The 21,669-nt window shown below is 35.0% G+C and overlaps 1 protein-coding gene across 2 annotated transcripts in view; it reads right to left on the bottom strand.

Annotated features, from left to right (window-relative positions):
* The window catches only part of smap1 (small ArfGAP 1), a 190,711-nt gene that overhangs the window by 15,290 nt on the left and 153,752 nt on the right, over window positions 1–21,669 (bottom strand). For both annotated transcript variants that reach the window (XM_028821026.2, XM_028821027.2), the window contains 2 exons: window positions 5,979–6,109; window positions 925–1,090 (listed from right to left, as the gene is read on the bottom strand). In XM_028821026.2, coding sequence (XP_028676859.1) covers window positions 925–1,090; window positions 5,979–6,109 — 297 coding nt within the window. The remainder of the gene's footprint in view (window positions 1–924; window positions 1,091–5,978; window positions 6,110–21,669) is intronic.

Here is a 21,669-nt window from a genome sequence, read left to right as displayed (position 1 = left end):
GTCATAATATCTAACAACTCTGATATCAATGCTTCCATTCAAAAGATTGTTTCACTGAGAAATCCTATTAAGTATTCATACTTACTTAAAAGTACTTTAAAAAGCACTTTAATAATTTTTCCAAACTAATATATACCACAGTCAGATAATAGCTGGCTAAAGAGTTCCAACTAAGAGCAATAAAGATAAAATTTTACAGACCTTTAGCATAACAGACTGACATATAATTTAAAAAAAAAAGTGTTAGGATTCAATCATCCATTCATTACTTTCATGCTTACTAATACTCATGCAATGATTTAAATTGACTCAATGTTATGCACGTTTTTTCTCAGTGATTCAAAAAACTGCTCAAGCTAACTTTGTGTCAAGGTTCATGGCACAGTCAAAACATACAATATTTGCAACATGTTGAAAAGTAAGGCCACATCCAGCTTTCTGTAATGCATCTTTTTACACCATTAACTTGCCAATCTTTTGGCCCTCCTTTTGCAAACATCACTTCTTCATCAAATCAGTGCAGTTCTTTCCTGGCCTCGAGCCTTTCAACTGAATATTCCTTCTCTCTTGAAAATCTCCTTCTCATAGCTTATACCATACATGTTACTTAAAGAATCTTACATGCCCACTAACATGTCTGATATGCAAAGGGAGAATAACATTATGGCAGATAAAGGTCTAATCTGATATGACAATTCTAAGATCCATAAAGTATGTTAAAACACAGTAAGACATTACATAATGACTATAAATAACTAAAAATGTACCTTCTTGATCATTAGTCATGATAATAGTATTTCTACTTTCAAAATTTGAGTAGGCAAATTATTAAAAAGTTATTATATAATCCTACTTTCATCTGTTAAGGGTGTTTTAATTAAAACAAATATTACAATAATGTAAGAAGAACAAAGTGCACAATACCAGTAGCAGGTGTCTGTTGTATGGTCCCACTGCTATACAGCGACAAGATAGAATCCTTGGAGAGTGGTTTCTTTGTTGATTCCTCTGATTTCGAGGATGGTTCTGTAAAGAGATCAAGATCCCCTGATGTGGCTGAAGTGCTTGCTGCAGGCTTACTGGTAGTAACCTGTGTACCAAAACTTAAAATTGGTCATCACTTCAAACTGCAAGCAGTCAAACTGTAATTACTTCAAACATTAAAAATAAGAGCTGGAAGTAATGACTAGCAAATACACTGCATGACAAAAGTTGTGTGTTTATATATAAAGTCTGTTACATCTATAATAAAGAAATCAGCTTTATTTAAAATACTGTATGTTTTTCCACTATTATAGTACTTTTGTAAAACTGTAAAGTATATATAGAATTTAAAAGAAACAAACCAGATGTTTAAATTAAATGATGATGAGTTTTAAGAAACTAAGCCATTAACAATAAATTGTATACCAGCAACACATTTAACTATTTGTTCAGAAGTGTGCTATTTTTGGGGACAGGATAGAAAGCAGGACATTCTTTCTCTACATATTCTTGTTAACAGTGACGACTTAGCCTCTGCTATCTTCATGTACCATTCTTTCAGATATTAGCTGCTTCCTTCAGCCAAGCTGTGATATATCCTGAATCCAGTACACCCTAAATAAGCAGTCTTTAGGTTTCTTTTTTGAGATGAATTATTGCACAAATTCATATTCTTTATGGTCCAATTACATTAAAATGTATTTTATTTTTTCACTTCCAAGCTCATCATAGCTTTCATGCCTTTAAACTGTCTTCCAATCAGGACTCAAATACCAGAAAAGTCAGTTGTCCCTATCTCTTGCCTTAACACAGTAAGCATTTCATTTTAGAAACTGCAGCTGATTTGTAGTCACTCCTTCCCCAATAAGTAGCAAAGATCAATGTTTTTCACATATACTTCGGCAAGTTAAACTACTATTTGAAAAAGAAAAACTATTACTAAATTGTTTTGGCACATGTTCTAATGAAAACATTTTTATACAGAAAAGATCTCCAGCTATCAATACATTACAGAAACTAAAATACTTTTAACAGTACATGGAGACTAAGCAGTACAAGTTTTCTTTTCGATACCTACAGTACTGTGCAAAAGTTTTAGGCAGGTGTGAAAAAATGCTGTAAACAAAGAATGCTTTCAGAAATATAAATGATTGTTTATTGTTATCAATTTACAAAATGCAAAGTGAGCAAACAAAAGAAAAATCTAATATTTGGTGTTACTACCTTTTGCCTTCAAACCAGCATCAATTCTTATAGGTACACTTGCACAAAGTCAGGGATTTTGTAGGATTATAGTCAGGTGTATGATCAATCAATTATACCAAACAGGTGCTAATGATCATCAATGTCACACGTTGGTTGAAACACAGTCATTAACTGAAACAGAAACAGCTGTGTAGGAGGCTTAAAACTGGGTGAGAAACAGCCAAACTCTGCTACCAAGGTGACGTTGTGGAAGACAGTTTCATGTCATGGCAAGATTGAGCACAGCAACAAGACACAAGGTAGTTATACTGCATCAGCCAGGTCTCTCCCAGACAAAGATTTCAAAGCAGACTGGGGTTTCAAGATGTGCTGTTCAAGCTCTTTTGAAGAAGCACAAAGAAACGGGCAACGCTGAGGATCGCAGACGCAGTGGTCGGCCAAGGAAACTTAGTGCAGCAGATGAAAGACACATCAAGCTTATTACCCTTCGAAATCGGAAGATGTCCAGCAGTGCCATCAGCTCAGAACTGGCAGAAACCAGTGGGACCCAGGTACACCCATCTACTGTCCGGAGGAGTCTGGCCAGAAGTGGTCTTCGTGGAAGAGTCGCAGCCAAAAAGCCTCCAACATGGAAACAAGGCCAAGCGACTCAAGTATGCATGAAAACATAGGAACTGGGGTGCAGAAAAATGGCAGCAGGTGCTCTGGACTGATGAGTCAAAATTTGAAAAATTTGGCTGTAGCAGAAGGCAGTTTGTTCGTCGAAGGGCTGGAGAGCAGTACAATAATGAGTGTCTGCAGGCAACAGTGAAGCATGGTGGAGGTTCCTTGAACGTTTGGGGCTGCATTTCTGCAAATGGAGTTGGAGATTTGGTCAGGATTAATGGTGTTCTCAATGCTGAGAAATACAGGCAGATACTTACCCATCATGCAATACCATCAGGGAGGCGTTTGATTGGCCCCAAATTTATTCTGCAGCAGGACAATGACCCCAAACATACAGCCAAAGTCATTAAGAACAATCTTCAGCGTAAGGAAGAACAAGAAGTCCTGGAAGTGATGGTATGGCCCCCACAGAGCCCTGATCTCAACATCATTGAGTGTGTCTGGGATTACATGAAGAGACAGAAGGATGTGAGGAAGCCTACATCCACAGAAGATCTGTGATTAGTTCTCCAAGATGTTTGGAACAACCTACCAGCAGAGTTCCTTCAAAAACTGTGTGTAAGTGTACCTAGAAGAATTGATGCTGTTTTGAAGGCAAAGGGTGGTCACACCAAATATTGATTTGATTTAGATTTCTCTTTTGTTCATTCACTGCATTTTGTTGATTGATGAACATAAATGATTAACACCTCCATTTTTGAAAGCATTCTTTGTTTACAGCATTTTTTCACACCTGCCTAAAACTTTTGCACAGTACTATATATGCTGTACAAACAAAGCTGTATTTTCAGCTTTGCACATTACCTCAACTGGACATTTATTATTATTATTTATTTATTTAAAAGGTTATTTCAATTATAAAAAAGATGCAAGAAAAATGTAGAAACCTGAGCAGATCATATACTGAAATTTAAAATTACATAAAATTTCATGCAGTAATTATAAATATATTATAATCATACTGTAATAAGTACATTAAAAGTAGAGTTATAAGAAAGTAAGATGTGCTAAAATATATAAACCTTCAATATTAAAGAATTTTTTTTCTGTAAATCTCAAAATAATGCTATCTTTGAATTTCATTCAACTCTGCTTCTATATTAAACACTTTTTATAGCCAACATGACTGATGGTAAGAAGTGATATACAGGTCCATGAAAAGGTTTGGACATCCCTGTCCAAGTGGCAGATTCTGCTGACATTTTGTTATAGTTAAAAAAAAAAAAAAAAAAAAAAAAAAAAAAAAAAAAAAAAGTTACTACAACTTCAACAGCAAACTAAAACAACATTTTAATGAAACTGTTAATATATAGTTAAGATTCATAAGTTTATTCACTACATTTATGCTTCAAAAATTAATAAATGATGTAATTGGCCAGGGCTGTCCAAACTTTTGCATGGAATTATATTGTAATTTTGTAGCTGAAAATCAGTTGGAGAAGGTTTTCAATTAAGTAAACCTAAAAAAAAATGAAAACAAAAAATATGGAGTATCAGTTAGAAACAGAAATAAATTTGTAGTGCTCTGAAACAGAAATAAACATGTAGTGTTCTCAGGATAGCCCTGAAAAAACAATCCAAACCTAATTTTACAGAGGCATAGCAATAATACTTTAAACTGCCACCCTCCACTGCTCAAGACTGACAAAACTCAAATGCTTTTTAATAGGAAAAGCATTTGGCTTAACACTGTCACATCATTTTCTAGAAGAAAAAGAAACAAAAATTATACAGTAAAAAAATACTTAAAAACCACATTGAAAATTTAAGGCTTGTATACCCTTTTTTATATAGGATATTGAATTGGGAATAAGTGAGGAATTCAAAAGGCTCCTTTAGGCAAAACATGATTCAGCCAACACTACTGTATGATTTTATAAAAGAAACTTCATGCTTCAAGAGAAAAATAACTAATGAATGAATTGTTGTGTAGTAATACTATTTTAACATTTTCATTCCTATTAATAAGAGTATTACAATGAATATTTGTTATTAACAATGCAACAGTCATCTAAATATACCTGTTGCATCTAGGCTAAAGTGCACTTTCATAGTACTCTGCAGCAGTTGAATAAGGTAACACATTGATCCAGTGGTGAGATCTGGCCTTCGATTTTCAGGGTTACCTACCTAACCAAAAAATTATACTTGGTTTTTAATCATCGTTTTATTACGAATCATTTAGAGAATCTATAGTTGATTATTGATTTTGCTTAAGATTCAAACATGTATAAAGACTAAAGACACTAACAAAATAAAAGTAAGCAGTCTTCCACATTTATCCAGCTTCTGGAACATAGGAAAAATATATTAAGAGGAAAATACTTTTAGGAGCTTGCTGATCTAAATCTCAAATCAGACACAATGCTTCACATGTATCCCAAAGGAGCCCTAAGAAACATTCAGTTCCTGGTGGTCTCACAGTTTTCGTAGATCAAAGACAAATTGCTATTCATGCTCAAACTCTCATGTGTCCCAAATGACATCTCTGTAAAGCCATAACATAAAATGTTCCAATTTTTCATTGTCTTGTGCATACTTGAATCCTCAAACTGGTTGAGACAGCTGTCTTTCTTCATTATAGTGCCATTCAATGTAGTAAAGTAATAAAAGCATACATAATATATAGATGTTTACTGCCACAGAACATAGCAAATACTGAGTCAAGCATACTAACATATCTGAAGAACTGTACTAACATATCTAGTAGCTGTCAGCATAAAACTATATGACTGGTTTCTTTACTAATGTGATAAAAATAAGACTATTGTCTCTCATTTGGTCTTGTTTACAGAAACTTTATGCTTAAATGTGACAGCAATCTAAGATGGTTGTCTGTTTTACATTAAGACAACATTGCTTGCATTTAAAATTTAAATATTGATATTTTTTATGTTTCAAATTCTATCTTGAATTAAAAAAAACCAAAACAAAACAATAAGCCTTCTGCAATACAAATACCAAGCAAAAGAACTACTAACAAAACGTAGCATGTCAGTGAAATCTGAGATATCGCTTAATGTTCTGGAAAATGCAAAAGTATTGATTAGTGATGACAGCAACAAAGAAACCAGGAACTCTTTGGAAAGGATGTTTAAAGGAATTCAGTACATTTAGCCTACCTGTGTAAAGGGTGTAGTAGAAGATGGAAGTGGATTTGAAACCATAGGGCCAAAGATATCTAAGTCATCATTCAAAGCTGAATTAGCAGTGCTACTATTTCCATTTGTTATTGCAGCACCAGCTGGAGCATCTATAAAAGAGAATAAATATAAAAGAAAAGGTTTACACAAATAAGAGCAAACAGGAGACATAGTAAATCACCCTAATCAATTTTGCGACACTCTTTAACATTGTCTGTAACTTTAAAGAGTTTGCTTTCTTTCACTATACCAGCTTAAGTATTACAGAGTAAAAATGCATCAAAATCCAGACAGAACGCAAGGCAATCTGCTGCTGTAAATGATTTTGACGCATCTAAAAATGAAGCGCTTATCTACATGCCTCCAGAGTTCAAAGCTAGTTTGTTCTTTGCAAGTTCCTGTATGAATGTCAGGAAAATAAAACAGAAATACTATAGATAAGGTAGCAAGTGCAAGTAAATGCAAATTGTGGTTCCAAATGCAAGAAAGAGTAAACTCATCACTTTATTTCAGTGTTAAAGAATGCAATGGATTTAGCACTACACACACCTGAAAAACAGAAAACCCCAAATTGTTTCTAATAATAATAATACAGTAATACATTTTATTTTATAGGCGCCTTTCTTATCACTCAAGGTCACCTTACAATAAAGTTAAACAATTACATAAAATAAAAACAAGAAAATGATAAATCACAAAAAAATAATTAGTAAACAAACAAATATGACAGACAGTAACAGTGTATAATTCACAAGTGATATGCCAGCTTGAAAAGATAAGTTTTGAGAGTAGTTTTAAACTGTGCTATTGAATCAAGCCGACGAATATGAGAGGGAAGAGATGGTTTATAAGCCATTATTTCACATCATAAACCATCAAGATATTATATTCATCAGAGGGCTATTGTACTTCCCACGTTAAAGCTTGAAGATTCTAATCTAAGACTGACTACCATTAATTAGTTCATTTTAAGCAATGCAAAACCTTGCATTTACTCAGAAGTAAATTTTAACAAAATGGTTCTCCTTAATATGGGGAATTTGGTAAAAACACACATTTTATCGTTGGAATTTATGATGCAGGAAAAGATGGATAAGCAAAGCATTTGTCATTGTACTACTGTCTATATTAACGCTTATTTTGTTTTAAACTGAATGTACATGTAAACCTGTACCTGTTCCATTCAAGCCTTTCATCCAACAAGCATTGTACCTGATCCACTGTTCCTTCCTTTGAAAATAGCATACTAACACAGTTGTTTGATGTTTTGTTTTTTGTCTGCCCCTAAGTGAGCTATGAAGCATATAGGCTATCAGTACTTGCTGGAAAACCACCACTCACAAGACTGGCTCCAGAGGTGGGCTCAAGTACTCCTGTTCCTGCTCATTTGAGCAAAGTTTTTTTTACTTTGCCTGTCCATTTCCCGTACAGTAATCTAACAAGGGTAACTCTACCAAACGCTTGATAACATAGCTTTAAGAATTCCTTGCAAAACAAAGAATCAATCAAAAAAAGGCTGAAAGGGCAGGCCCAAAAAATGTCGGGGGGATTTTTCAATGAGTGGGTCTGTAAGTACCTAGAACAGGACCAATTACAAATTCAGTTGGGCCAGATTTTCAAACCAAGAAATTTAATGTGGCCAGAGAATTTCATTGACAGGTAAGCAGCAGGTAATAAATTTTAAACCAACACAAATGTATTGAAAAAGAATTAATGTTTATTCATTTTTTCCTTTTAAAATTTGGTCACATCTGACGCAGGGACATCAAAAAGTGCATAAAACCAATAAAAAGCTGTAACTGCACAGAATCTCAGGTAGTAGCAATTCCATTTTTGAAATTAAAAAAGATGTTTTGGTCATAGCTGACCAAGGCACATCTCAGAGTGCATAAAATCAATGTAGTGCACAGTATTAGCAATAACATTTGTTTAACTTTTGAAATGATATATGACCCAGGCACACCACAAAGTGCATTTAACAGAATAAAAAAAGACTGATCAATATTATCAAAGCTATCAGTGCAGAAACTCATAACAAGTGATAACAGTAACTAACACAAATGAATACATCTACTGCATACTGACGGATCACAGGTTCCTTTTAAATCACCATGTATGATTAGTAGTCTTTTTTTTGTAAACAAAAAGGTGGCAGTATGCATATGTTGCATTTGGATCAAGTTTGAGGTACTGTGAAGGTATATAGAGGCTGAGAGTCCTAGTGCTACATATTTTGTGTATTTGGTAAAAAATAATAATGTTTAAAATTTGAAATTGACAAATCGTGAGTGCTCCACACAGGGATGACCTTGGAAGTGAACCCATAATCTCATTGTTGCGAGGCAGCGGTGGTATTATTACACTATCTGCGTAGGTGTACTGTAGTGCTTAATATTGTGCTTGATAGTTTAAATACACAGCATTTCTAAAATCGAAAAATATTAACTGCAGGTTAATAACGAGCTCTACATTCTACAAAAAAACTACTATGTAGTCCTGAAAAGCAATCTGTGCTTAATTTGAGTTTTAAAGAAAAATCCAAACTTTTTGCATGTTTTCATCAAATGCAGTCTTTCTAATTTGTTCTTTGCTTTGAGTGGCAATGACTGATCATTGTCCTCCTAACATCCATGAATCCGTATTATCAAAGCATGTGAGTGGCGGGCCAACCATTCATATGAAGAGAAGTGAGGAGACGGTGCTTGTAAGTAACGAGGCTCTCATTGGAGTAACAATTTAGATTCATTTACAAAAACCTATGTTTGCACTCACTTGATGAAACTAGAATACAACTAAGAGTCAGCACACAACTGATTACATAATCATTTAGTATATTGTCAATGCTACGGCCAGCTGTGGTGACCGAGGTGCCAGTACAATGTACCAGTGTGTACTGTCACACACACCGAGAGAGGAAAAAAAAAAAAAAAAAAAAAACAAACTATGGCACCACTTCTAGACACACAACAACAAACTGCATTGTGGATTGAAAACTGCTAGGCTATGCCGAGTATTGCATTTATGGTCCATACTACTGTAGGAATTTCTGAAGGCTCGCAAAACGTATTTTTCTTGGTTTTTTCTGTGTTTCTGGTGGAGCTGTGTCGCTGAAGGTTGCTTCTGGGTTGTGGGATGTCATTTCAATAGGCTGGACCTAGAATATCCCAAAGAGGGAAACTGAATGATACTACAAAAAAGCGAAGTCTGCTTTACCCTTTCATTCTTGTTGATTAGAACAAGTTACATAAAAGATGATTTTTTTTTTTTTTTTTAAACTAAGTGGCTTCGCTCACCAACCCCTTCCAACCCCCCAAAGCGCTATGCGCTGTTGTGAAGAGGGGGGATGACTGCATCCCAAGGAGACATGGCTGCTCCTCTGAAACCGCTCTTTAATGGTGATACAATGGGATTCAAATAACAGTTTTTTTTAACCTCCTCTTTGCTCGATCAGCTGCTGGCTTGCTGCTACTGCCATGCCACATGATCTGCACTTCGCATGTCTACCCCCACCACTGCCGTTGTGAAGAGGGGGGGTTAAATGCACCCCAAGGAGACGTGGTCGCTCCTCCGAAACCCCTCTTTAACAGTGATACAATGGGATTCAAATAACAGTTTTTTTAACTTCCTCTTTGCTCAATCAGCTGCTGGCATGCTGCTGCTTCTGTGCGGCGTGATCTGCATTTCGTGCGGCACTTCGAACGTTGTAAAGTCACTGCCTCGTCTCTCTTCTCCCCCAGTCATCCTCAAACACTATTCCATCTCTTTTCGCTGTTCCGTTATTTCACAGAGTAATATTTTCTGTTTATTTGCACTAATGCAATCTTTACTCTACGGCTACGTGCTGTTGTGAAGAGGAGGGCTGACGTAACATGTTGCACTTCCCTCATGCTCTAGTAACACCAAGTTGGGCATATGATGAGCATACTGGTTTATTTACTCATCAGGAAGTATCCTGTTTTGAACTGGAATTTAAAGGTCAATGTTAATGTAAAATTTATTATTTTTTTTACTAATATGTAACGTGTTCTAAGTTGTCGTGTTAAGGCTTTCCTTAAAAATACTGCTATACAGCGTTATGCTACAACTAGCTTTTGGCAAGGATGTCTATGGAACAAGCAGTGGCTAAGAAAGCCAGTCAAAGGGATAGGCTCTGCGAAAAACTGAAAAATGTAGGTGATTAAAAATATAGTATATGTAACTGACATAATATTATTCTGTAAATATTGCCATTTTTATATACACCAAGTAAACAACATACTTGCATAACAATCAATCACAATGCCAAACAGGTAGTATGCATAAGACATCCAACATTAATCACTCCATGTAATAAAGCAAGTGTTCAGCTGCACAAATTTGAAATACAGCCCTACAGTTTTATAATGTTAACTGCTGTCTAACAATTGTCATGTACAGTATGTCAGTATAAAAAGAACAATCAACAGCCCTATCTTATTAAACACTGAATAATACAAATACCACATATGATTCTGTTTGACCTTGACTTATTCCCTAAAAAGCCATTTTTTCAACTTTTGTAATATAAAAAGTAATTTATGCAACACAGTGGTACTGTAGGTTTTCAGCTGCCAATGCCAAGAGGTAACAATCATATCAATCATACCAAATCCTTCAATTACCATATTTTCAGTTTTTAAATGTTTACATCAGTATTTGTTAGTTCTTCTTTTTACACTTTCTGAATCACATAAGCACATTAAAATTAATTGAAGTGGTCTGCAGAGCAGACGCATGGCTCAAAAGGTATTTCTGGCATTGATCACCACTTCTGCTGGAGAATTGAGAACATGGCTTAATACTAGAGCTTTACAACAAAATTTTATATTGCTTTTTATTTTATGGAAAGCAATTCATGTCTACCACATTCAGAAATGAATTTATACAAATTTGCACCCAACCATCTTCTGTTGTCAACTGGCCATAGTCCAACAATTAAATAAAGGACAGATACTGATGTTTTCTATTTATGTTTATACTTTGTTTTCTGTGTTTTAACAAATCTACATATACATGTAATTTATTAACGTACGCTTTTTATCCAAAGTGACTTACAAAAAAGGTAAGTATAACTGAGTAACATCAGTTTGGGGACTGTTTGGGAACCAGTGTTACAGGACAAGGGTACAAAATTATATCTTTATATGTACTAATTCTTTATTTAGTTATTAGTATAATCTATACATGCATTTTACCAGAGAATTTATTCACCGTGATCTGCATCTGTACTCAGTGAAGAATGCTATACAAATGCATGTTGTATTAAATTGTATTTGTATCTGCTTAAACAGGATTGTCTGACAAGATAATCTGAAAACTCTGAATATGAATCTACACAACAAAATAATTTATGACTTCCACATACAGTATTGAAAAACAAAACATTCAGCTAAGTTACACTGTCATTAATCCTACAAACAAAAACAAAGAACAGAAGTTTGACAGGAGTAAAATGGCAAATTTAAAAAATTCAGTGGCATGACTGACTTTCAAAGGCGTCATGCTCCAGTATCTGCTGTTAGTGAGCAGCTTCCAGCTAGGTCATCCAACCCAAGCTGAACATTTGGCAATACATGTTATGTGCAATACTGAGAAGCTAAGGAAGTAACTTTGCTTCATTAAGCATTAGGTTCAGCACCTCCAACTGGGATCCATAACTACTGAGATTGAACTTTTATCCTAACTGTCAGTTAAAACTGGAATAAACTACATAAAGTGCATGACTACATTCACTTCTTTTAATAACAGTCTTAAGTAACAGTAGTGGATATACAGTAAAGCAATTTTACTAACACTGCTTACACTTTGATTATGCTGAAAGATTTTCTAGCAGACCATATCCATCCCTTGCATTAGCTTCAGGTCAAAACTTTGATGGGACAAATAAAGAAAGGAATGCAGTTAAGTATCTCAAAAAGAAACAACATGGAACTGTGTTGAACACAAAACAAATAAGCAAAGGCTGTCCAATTAGAAATAATCCTGAGAGACGAAGACACTGGCCTTGCACTGACAAGGTTTTATAAAACCTATCAGTTGTCCCTCAAGTCATACTCACCACAGGATAGCAAAATATAATTACAAATATAAATAAACAGATTTAGAGGCAAACAACTAAATAAAAAAGGGCAGTTTCAAGAAAGAATTGGAAATATTTTAAACATCCCATAATGAGAACATATTTAAGGAAATGTGTTTTGGTAGCTGTCATTATGTTTTTAGCAGATCTACTTTTTATAATACAAAATACATAGTCCAAATCTGCTCTGAATATCTCTGCCTAAGCCTCTCTTTCACAAAGAAACTTTGTTTTATGATTAACCTACCACAATACCAAAATAAATATCAGTACAAATTATTTCACTCAGAAATATGTAATATTGTCTTGTTCCATACATTTTAGACAGTGTTTCTAGCAAACTCCGCCTCTAAGAGTCTACAAATTCATGACAATTAAAGGAGTTACTGGAAAGACATGAATATAAATATACAATAATTCTCATGATTCATTTTTAATGTCACAAATTATATACATGAAAATATAAAAATAAAACAGTGTGTTTTCTCCAATGTTAATTTTTAAGAGTCTTAAAGGCATTTTGATACATTAGCTATAAACTAATGAATCTCATGTATTTATTTCTCATCTCTATCTTTAAAGCACAATTTCTGATTGTTCTTTATGAACAGCTTTGTTTTATGAGCGACATATTTAAAAATTAGAACAATGGTACTTGTCACCATGAGTTGGGTTTTTGACATGTAATTTCAGTCTTTGTCCCTGGAGGCTGAAGGTACAGCTTTTGGTCAGACAGAAAGACTCCACGGCTAAGTGATATCTCACTCAACCGGGGTCATGATTGTATTTTAGTCAGCACAATTATTTTAACATTTAAATATTCAATCGATTTTAGGAACAATACCTGGGGTTAAGCTGGGAAACACACCTTTACCTACATAAGTCAAGCTAACTTGGCTTCTGCTGGTATGTTTATTTATACATCACTGAAAACCAACTGTACACATTTTGTCATGAAAACTGGAGGATAACTCATGGAATGTTCAACTTGGAATACATGGGGTCTTTTTGTAGTAGTGGGGAGTGCTTGGTGAATCGGATATCTTTGGGTTTCTTTCGTAGGGTATTAAGATCACCTTTTACAAAATCACAAGCTAACTATACATTTGACTAGCTAAAGGTGACTGAAAGTGTGACCATGGTGGCTTGACGGAAAAACAAGCAGCCTTGATCTCAATGGGATGTGATAATGGAAAACACACTTAAAATATCCATCCATCCATTTTCCAACCCGCTGAATCCGAACACAGGGTCACGGGGGTCTGCTGGAGCCAATCCCAGCCAACACAGGGCACAAGGCAGGAACCAATCCTGGGCAGGGTGCCAACCCACCGCAGGACACACACAAACACACCAAGCACACACTAGGGCCAATTTAGAATCGCCAATCCACCTAATCTGCATGTCTTTGGACTGTGGGAGGAAACCGGAGTGCCTGGAGGAAACCCACGCAGACACGGGGAGAACATGCAAACTCCACGCAGGGAGGACCCGGGAAGCGAACCCAGGTCCCCAGGTCTCCCAACTGCGAGGCAGCAGCGCTACCCACTGCGCCACCGTGCCGCCCCCACTTAAAATATACAGTGGGGAAAAAAGTATTGAATGTGTCAACATTTTTTTCTCAGTAAATATATTTCTAATGAGTCTATTGTCGGTAACAACTCAAGTAATCCACACACAAAGACATCAAAACAAATAAGTCCATAAATTCTGTGCAATAATGTGGAATGACACAGGGAAAAAGTATTAAACACATGAAGAAAAGGAGGTGCAAAAAGGCATGGAAAGCCAAGAAACCAGCTGAAATCTGCCAGCATTTAGAAAGCACCCCTACCCCCTATCAGTGCAAATTAATATCAGCTGGTTTAGTCCTAATTGATGGCCTATAAAAAGGTTTCTCATTACCAAGGTGTCACACAAGAAGCATCTCATGATTGGTGAAAGCAAAGATCTCTCTCAAGACCTTCGCAACCTTATTGTTGCAAAGCACTCGTGGTCAGCTTCAGAAAGACCTGGAATTAGCAGGTACAGTTGTTTCAAAGAAAACAATAAGTAATGCACTCAACCGCCATGGCCACTATGCACGCTCACCTGCTGAAGAAAATGCATGTTGAAGCTCGTTTAAAGTTTGCTGCACAACATTTGGACAAACCAATGAAATACTGGGAGAATATAGTCTGGTCAGATGAAACCAAAACTGAACTCTTTGAATGTCATTGCACACACCATGTTTGGAGGAGAAATGGCACTGCACATCATCCCAAAAACACCATACCAACATACTGTTTTTCAGCATATGGTATTGGCAGACTTCATACAATTGAAGAAAGGATGAATGGAGAAATGTACCAGGACGTTCTTGTTAAGAATCTGCTGCCATCTACCAGGATGCTGAAGAAGGAGCGAGAGTGGACATTTCAGCAAGGCAATGATCTCAAACACACAGCCAAGGAAAGTCTCAACTGGTTTCAGAGAAAGAAATAAAGCTGCTAGAATGGCCCAGTCAATCACCTGACTTGAATCCAATTGAAAATCTAAAGAAAGAACTGAAGATCAAGAGTTCATAGAAGAGGCCTCCGGAACCTTTGAGATTTGAAGACAGTTTGTGTGGAAGAATGGGCCAAAATCACACCTGAGCAATGCATGCGACTAGTTTCTCCATACAGGAGGCATCTTGAAGCTGTCATTACCAACAAAGGCTTTTCTACTAAGTATTGAATAAATTTCAGTAAGTGTGTTCAATATTTATTCCCTGTGTCATTCCACTTTATTACACATAACTTAAATTTCTAGACTTATATGTTTTGATTGCTTTGTATGTGTGGATTACTTGGGTTTTAACCAACATCTGGTCAATATTTCATGTCAATAACTCCATTAGAAATATATTTACTGAGGAAAACATTGACGAGTTCAATACTTATTTTCCCCGCTGTATGCTCTTGTCATCCCATCAAAAGACCCTTGTGTTTTAAAAGGATGCAGTTCCCTCTGAGTTTCTGTTTTCTAGCCACACATCCAGGTCCAGCTGCTTCTCACGTGGCTTGCCTACATGTTCCTTGCTTAGAAGAATTTAAAGTAGAACTTAGAGATATTTGAAATAATAAACTAGGCAATGCTAGTTTACAGAAAATGCCAGAAGACATGTATTCATTTTAAAACCCACCATGCTTATAGGCCATGAAAAAATTAAATGAAAGAAAAACTCTTGCACCTCGTCAAAGAATCTAATATAGTAACAAAGGTCTGTTAACTGGGCCTTATTTTGTGAAAGAGAGGTAAAGAAAGTATTTTTTCTACAAGAGATTGTTTCATTTAGTGTTTACATTAATTTTGTATAACTATACTACATAAATGTCAGACTGCTATATTATGAATGTAAAACAACCGGTACATAAAATGTATTTTGTAAATGGATCACTTACCTCAAACTACACTGTTTTCTGTGACATGAACCAAACTGAACATATGCAAATACATCCAATAATAGCATGTTCATATCCTCAAAGAAATCAGATTTAGAGTCAAATGTTTAAATAACAGAACAATTCACACTCTCTCTGAAGTATTAGAAAAAAATGTTAACACTCAACATGAGAATTTATTTGGCCTATCTGGCAACGTTCCTAAAAGGTTTTACTCAAACTCTTCATATTGTCTTCAGTATACAACACAAATCTGATGAGAGTACTTCCTTATTACTGAAATGATTGGTCCTTAAATTCAAATAAAAAAAAAAACCCCAAAACAAAACAAATTTCTTAATGGAAGGATAACTTGGTCCAATACCAAATGGCTGAATTCTAGTCCAGATGAATCAATCAGAACACTTGGTGGTATCTTTAACATGAATGTAATTTTTAAACTTTTTTTTAAAAAAAAAAACAACATGTATTCTCCATCTGAGACACATCACAAAATTAAATTGAGTTCTTCCCTGCAGATTTGTGAGAATCTAGGTAATTCATCTCAACAACTGACCACTGTATTGCTTTATGGTTGGGGTGTTCAAATTATTACTTACTATGGTACCCTTAACTCAGAGCACTGTGGAAAGGATCATAACTAGAGCCACTAAGCATGACATTCTAACACTATTTATTAAATCACTTCACTGGCTTTCAATTAAGTTTAGAGACAATTTTAAAATTCTCATCTACACAAGTAAAGTTGTATTTGGGTTAGCTTCACCTTACTTTAAATAAGTTACTAGTTCCTATAATTGAAGCATACACTGTAAGATGCAGGTTTCCATAACATTCAGGGGATAAGGCGGGGGTAGAACCTTTAACTTTAAGATGTTCAAACCCTAATGCAGTAGGTGGATCATTCCAGAAAAGCCACATCAGTCTCAGCTTTTAAAAAAATACTTAAAAAAAAAAAAAAAAAAAAAAAAAGTGTGAAAGATTTATTATTTGAGCATAGCACACTCTTTTAGAAGGTCTTGCTGAAAACAAGATCTTCACATTATGCTCTGGTATTATTTTTAATTTAATAGTAACAATCAGTTTTGATTTGCAATTAATATGTCACTGCCACATTCTTCCTCTTCTGTCTATCTGTGGTGGTACTTTGCCTAGGAGTGGAAGCATCATCATTATTTTCTATCCAAATGAAACAGTTGCTTGTTGGAGAAAGAAATATGTGTATCATAATTTGGACTTAAAATTAGCTGATACAGTTTAAAAGAAGTCACAAGTAATTGATTTATTTGATTAAAAAATTCTCCCTGAGTAATTGGTAAACAAAGCTCAAATAAGAAGCATCTCACTTTAATACAACATTGGTTTTCTCAGGAAGGCTGAGAAGTATAACACTTTGTAACTAAAACTCACCGTTTATGCACCCTTACAAAAAATATTTAGGGCCTCCACTCCAACAGGCAATCCCCAAAGTACTGTTACCATCTTCTAAGATCACTAAAGAGGTGCATCACCTGAAACACAATCACCTGACAATATACAGTACTATCAGTATTTCAGGTCAGAGCATTCTAATCAACATACCACTAACTGATCAATGAATCAGCAGCAGCAGTTTCGCACAAACTATACTCACTTGTGGTAACTGAGAGTTCAAATGGAGTCACAAATTCTGAGTAGTGTCTGAAAGAAGAGCTGCAATACATTGTCACTCAAATATCAAAATATTTTTCCGGCATAATAATTTAATTTTTTTTTAATAATTTGAAACAAATTACATCATACCATGTTTTTCGAACTATTATACAAAAGTTTCAAGTGGCAGATTGAGGTCAGTATATAACAATAACTAATTCATAGTGCTTGTACTTGATAAGCTTATTATAGCAGGCTGCAGCCTTATAACATATGCTACTAAAATGCTGTACACAAACATATAAGGACAAGAGCTTCTCTGCATTTTGCTGGATACCCAAACATGTAAATTATTCCTTCAGAAAGACATGGATTTTAAAAATACCTCATACATAACAATTAGATTTATTTATGCTCAGACATGCCACCAGTGCAGCATGAAATGCACGACAATTCAATGATGATCTTGACTCTCACTACAAATCTTACATTTTCAATCACAAGAGAAAAAGCTGCTAATTGTTACTTGCTGTGTTTGGACAAAATGAATTTAACACTCAACACAATTAATTTCTCAAAAAAATGTGTACATCTGTAACCAGTAAGACTTTAACAAAGGAAATATTATAACGACAATGGAAATTATAAAAATGCTCACTCTTTACAGTTTACTAAATTAAATAACATTTTAATCTTACATTTCTAAATATTACATTGGATAAGGATTATAATACATTGGGTATCATTGGAATACAAATCCAACTTAACTGTGTATGTTTTACTAGTTGCCATGCAACAAAATGGTGCTCCGTTTGGTGTTGGTCATGCCTTGCACCGGAGTAGGTTTGAGAATTTTATATTTTAACAGCTTTGCTGATATTTGTTTGTTTGCTTATTTATTTACTTTGATCTGATGAATACTTATCATGTAACTTGTAAAAATCATTTTAACAATACCAGAAATGGATCATTTTTAAATAAACCTCTATTGTTATTATTCAATTCATCTGATGGTACCACGTAAATGAATCAACAGGTAATTACCCCATAGGTAATTACTGCATCACATTAATCATAGAAACTTAAAGGTCAATTAATTTGCTTTAAAACATCTGTACATAGTGATTTAATTAGTTAGTGAGTTTGTGTGGGTTAATTAGTTAAAAAAGATATTTCTAGTATGTTACTAGAGCTTTAAAAGTAAAACAGACATTAAAGTTTGTCCCAAGGTTTAATCATTTGAGATTTCTGTGGATTATAACTTAATCTTGTTAATAAAAAAACAAAAACTGATGATCAGTATTTTCATTATTAATTTCAACATAATTCAAATGAAGATGCTGAATTTTAACTCTAGATTTAAAGGTGGAAAACAGTTTATATTCTATAGTGTTTTAGGCCTTAATAGCATTACAGAGAAGGAGATCAAAGTTAGAAAGTAAATAAACAAAACTGTAGCTGGGTATCATTAATATTTCAGTTACGAAAAAAGTTTGAAGATATTTTTGTTTATGATTACACATGGCAAGTTAAAAATGCTGTGGTGGATTGGCACCCTGCCCGGGATTGTTTCCTGCCTTGTGCCCTGTGTTGGCTGGGATTGGCTCCAGCAGACCCCCGTGACCCTGTGTTCGGATTCAGCGGGTTAGAAAATGGATGGATGGATGGAAGTTAAAAATGTACCCTACCACATTTTACACTACAGTGGAGAAATTTAGAGACAGGTAGTGCAAGTTTACTATCACCACTGAAATTACTTTATAATAAATATATTAAATCAAATTGAAATCATATGCATCTTTAAACAACTAGCAACAAACTCTGCAAAAACCTTCCCATTATCCAGTAATCTAGAGGAACTATGCTTCTTTTTGCTCATAGCACTGCAAAACAACATTAACTGCAAAAACAAAATAACAGGTTTAACTCACTGCTAGATTTTTTTACATGACTTTGTTCAATGTAATTTAATAAATGGGAAGCTGTGTAAATCTATGCACATTTTGTACTTGTTCATTTTATATGATTTTCATACTGAAAGTGCTAATTGTACACCAAGAAAGACAGTCCACCTATTTAAAACTGTATAATACTTGGACAGTGAGCTGTTCTATATATTTCATGAAGCCTTTAGCAGGTGTAACCATAACCAGTAAGGTGCCAATATGATGCATATAGAACACTCCAAGACTTATAACATCCAGAACCGACAAAAGTGTAAAATGTGTGAACTATTTTTTTTTTAACTTTGCATAAAGTAGCTCAGACAAATCATGCAACCATTGATTCAAGACATTATTTACAGTAGTAAAACTGACTGAGTACTCTTCAAGACATGAGATAATCTTCAGATGGAATTAAGTACAACAGTTAAGACCACCATACACGACTTTAATACAAATTTCTGGCATTGCCAGCTTTACTGAAAGAATCCAAAATTTCAATGATAATTTTCCACTGAAACTAAAATGTTTCCATCACAATAGGATAAGATGTAATTGTAATCAAGTAGAAATATGAAAACGCTTATGGAAAAAAGCACACTAAACAAAGAACTTAAGACAAAGCATAGAAAGTAATCACTCTGGATTGCTTTCTTCTTGTTCCACAATAAGCATGTTAAGAACATTGAGCTTGGCTTTTATCATTCATGACATACTTTATCAAACAAACGGATAATATACATGTGCCTTTATATGGATGCTGTACCACATATGGACACTTCACATGGTTGACTTGTATATACACTCACTGGCTACATTATTAGGTACACTTGTTCAACTGCTTGTTAACACAAATATCTAATCAGCCAGTCACATGGCAGCATCTCAATGCATTTAGGCATGTAGACACTGTCAAGACAACATGCAGAGGTTCAAACCGAGCATCAGAATGAGGAAGAAAGGGGACTGAAGTGACTTTGAATGTGGCATGGTTCTTGGTGCCAGATGGGCTTGTCTGAGTATTTCAGAAACTGCTGATTTACTGGAATTTTCACACACAATGATCTCTAGGGTTTAAAGAGAATGGTCCGAAAAACGGAAATTATCCAGTGAGCGACAGTTCTCTGGGCAAAAATGCCTTGTTAATGTCAGACATCAAAGGAGAATTGCAAGACTGGTTCGAGGTGATTGAACGAAAACTAACTCAAATAACCACTTGTTACAACCAAGGTATGCAGAAGACCATCTCTGAATACACAACACATCGAACCATGAAGCAGATGGGATACAGCAGCTGCAGACCACAGCGGGACAACAGAGGCTTGAAAAAATGTTGCCTGGTCGCAGACATTTGGCTGGTAGGGTCAGAATTTGGTGTCAACAACATGATGGTATGGATCCATCCTGCCTGGTTCAGGCTGGTGGTGTAATGGTGTGGAGGATACTTTCTTGGCACACTTTGGGGCCCTTAGTACCAAATGAACATCGATGAAATGCAACAGCTTACCTGAGTATTGTTACTGACCATGTCCATCCCTTTAAGACATGGCTACTTCCATTAGGATAACATGCCACATCACAAAGTTCAAATAATCTCAAACTGGCTTCTTGATCACGACACTGTACTCTGATGGGCTCCACAGTCACCAGATCGCAATCCACTAGGGCACCTTTGGGATGTCAATATAGTCAATATAGACCAAAATCCCGGAGTAATGTTCCCAGCAGCTTGCTGAATCTGTGCCAAAGAATTATGGCAGTTCTGAAGGCAAAAGGGTATCCAACCCAGTACCAGCAAGGTGTACCTAATAAAGTCACTAGTGAGTGTAATTACAATGAAAATAAAATATCCTGAAAAACAATACTACTGGGGATTTGGCCTGAAGATGTTCTCACAGTGTCATGTAGGAAACAAACAAAATAACAAGATGCAAAAATAATTTTTTTTATGTCTGAATGTCATATAACAATGTTTCCATTTGCATATATTTTTGACATGTACAGAAATCTCTGTAGTTGTGCTAATATTTGTGATTATCTATCTGTTAGAATATAAACGCAATGCATTTTATTAGCACTTACAGAGTGAAAAGCATTCCAATACATGGCATACAGCAAAGGTTAGCACTAAGGCAAAGCTTCCTATTTCAACTACACTATGCAAGTTTAAGATGAATGCTTGGACTCATTAGAGTTTTAAGAATGTTACAATGAAGAATGCTTTTTCTGAAACACATAATTTATAAGGAATATTTAATTCAAATACACAACAAACTAAGACTCAAACTTCATACATATATACAAATATCTTTTTTTTGAGCTTCTGTAAAATTTTAACTTATCTTTGGATACAATTTAAGTATCATCCATTCACTCATATTTCTATCTAAATTACTGGTGGACAACCACACTATAATAAGGTAATCATTTTACAAGGTCTCACCCAAATTTTGACAATGTACAAATGTGTTTTGTGTACCATACCACAGGATTCCTCATTTGACTGTGGAATCTGCAGAGGTATTTGAAATGTATTCCCAAAATTATAAAAAAAAAAAAAAAAGTTTAAAATG

The sequence above is a fragment of the Erpetoichthys calabaricus genome, chromosome 15 (assembly GCF_900747795.2).
Source record: "Erpetoichthys calabaricus chromosome 15, fErpCal1.3, whole genome shotgun sequence".
In the NCBI taxonomy this organism is placed as follows: Eukaryota; Metazoa; Chordata; class Cladistia; order Polypteriformes; family Polypteridae; genus Erpetoichthys; species Erpetoichthys calabaricus.
The sequence above is the reverse complement of the archived record's forward strand: the minus strand, read 5'-3'. Positions and strand labels throughout refer to the sequence as shown.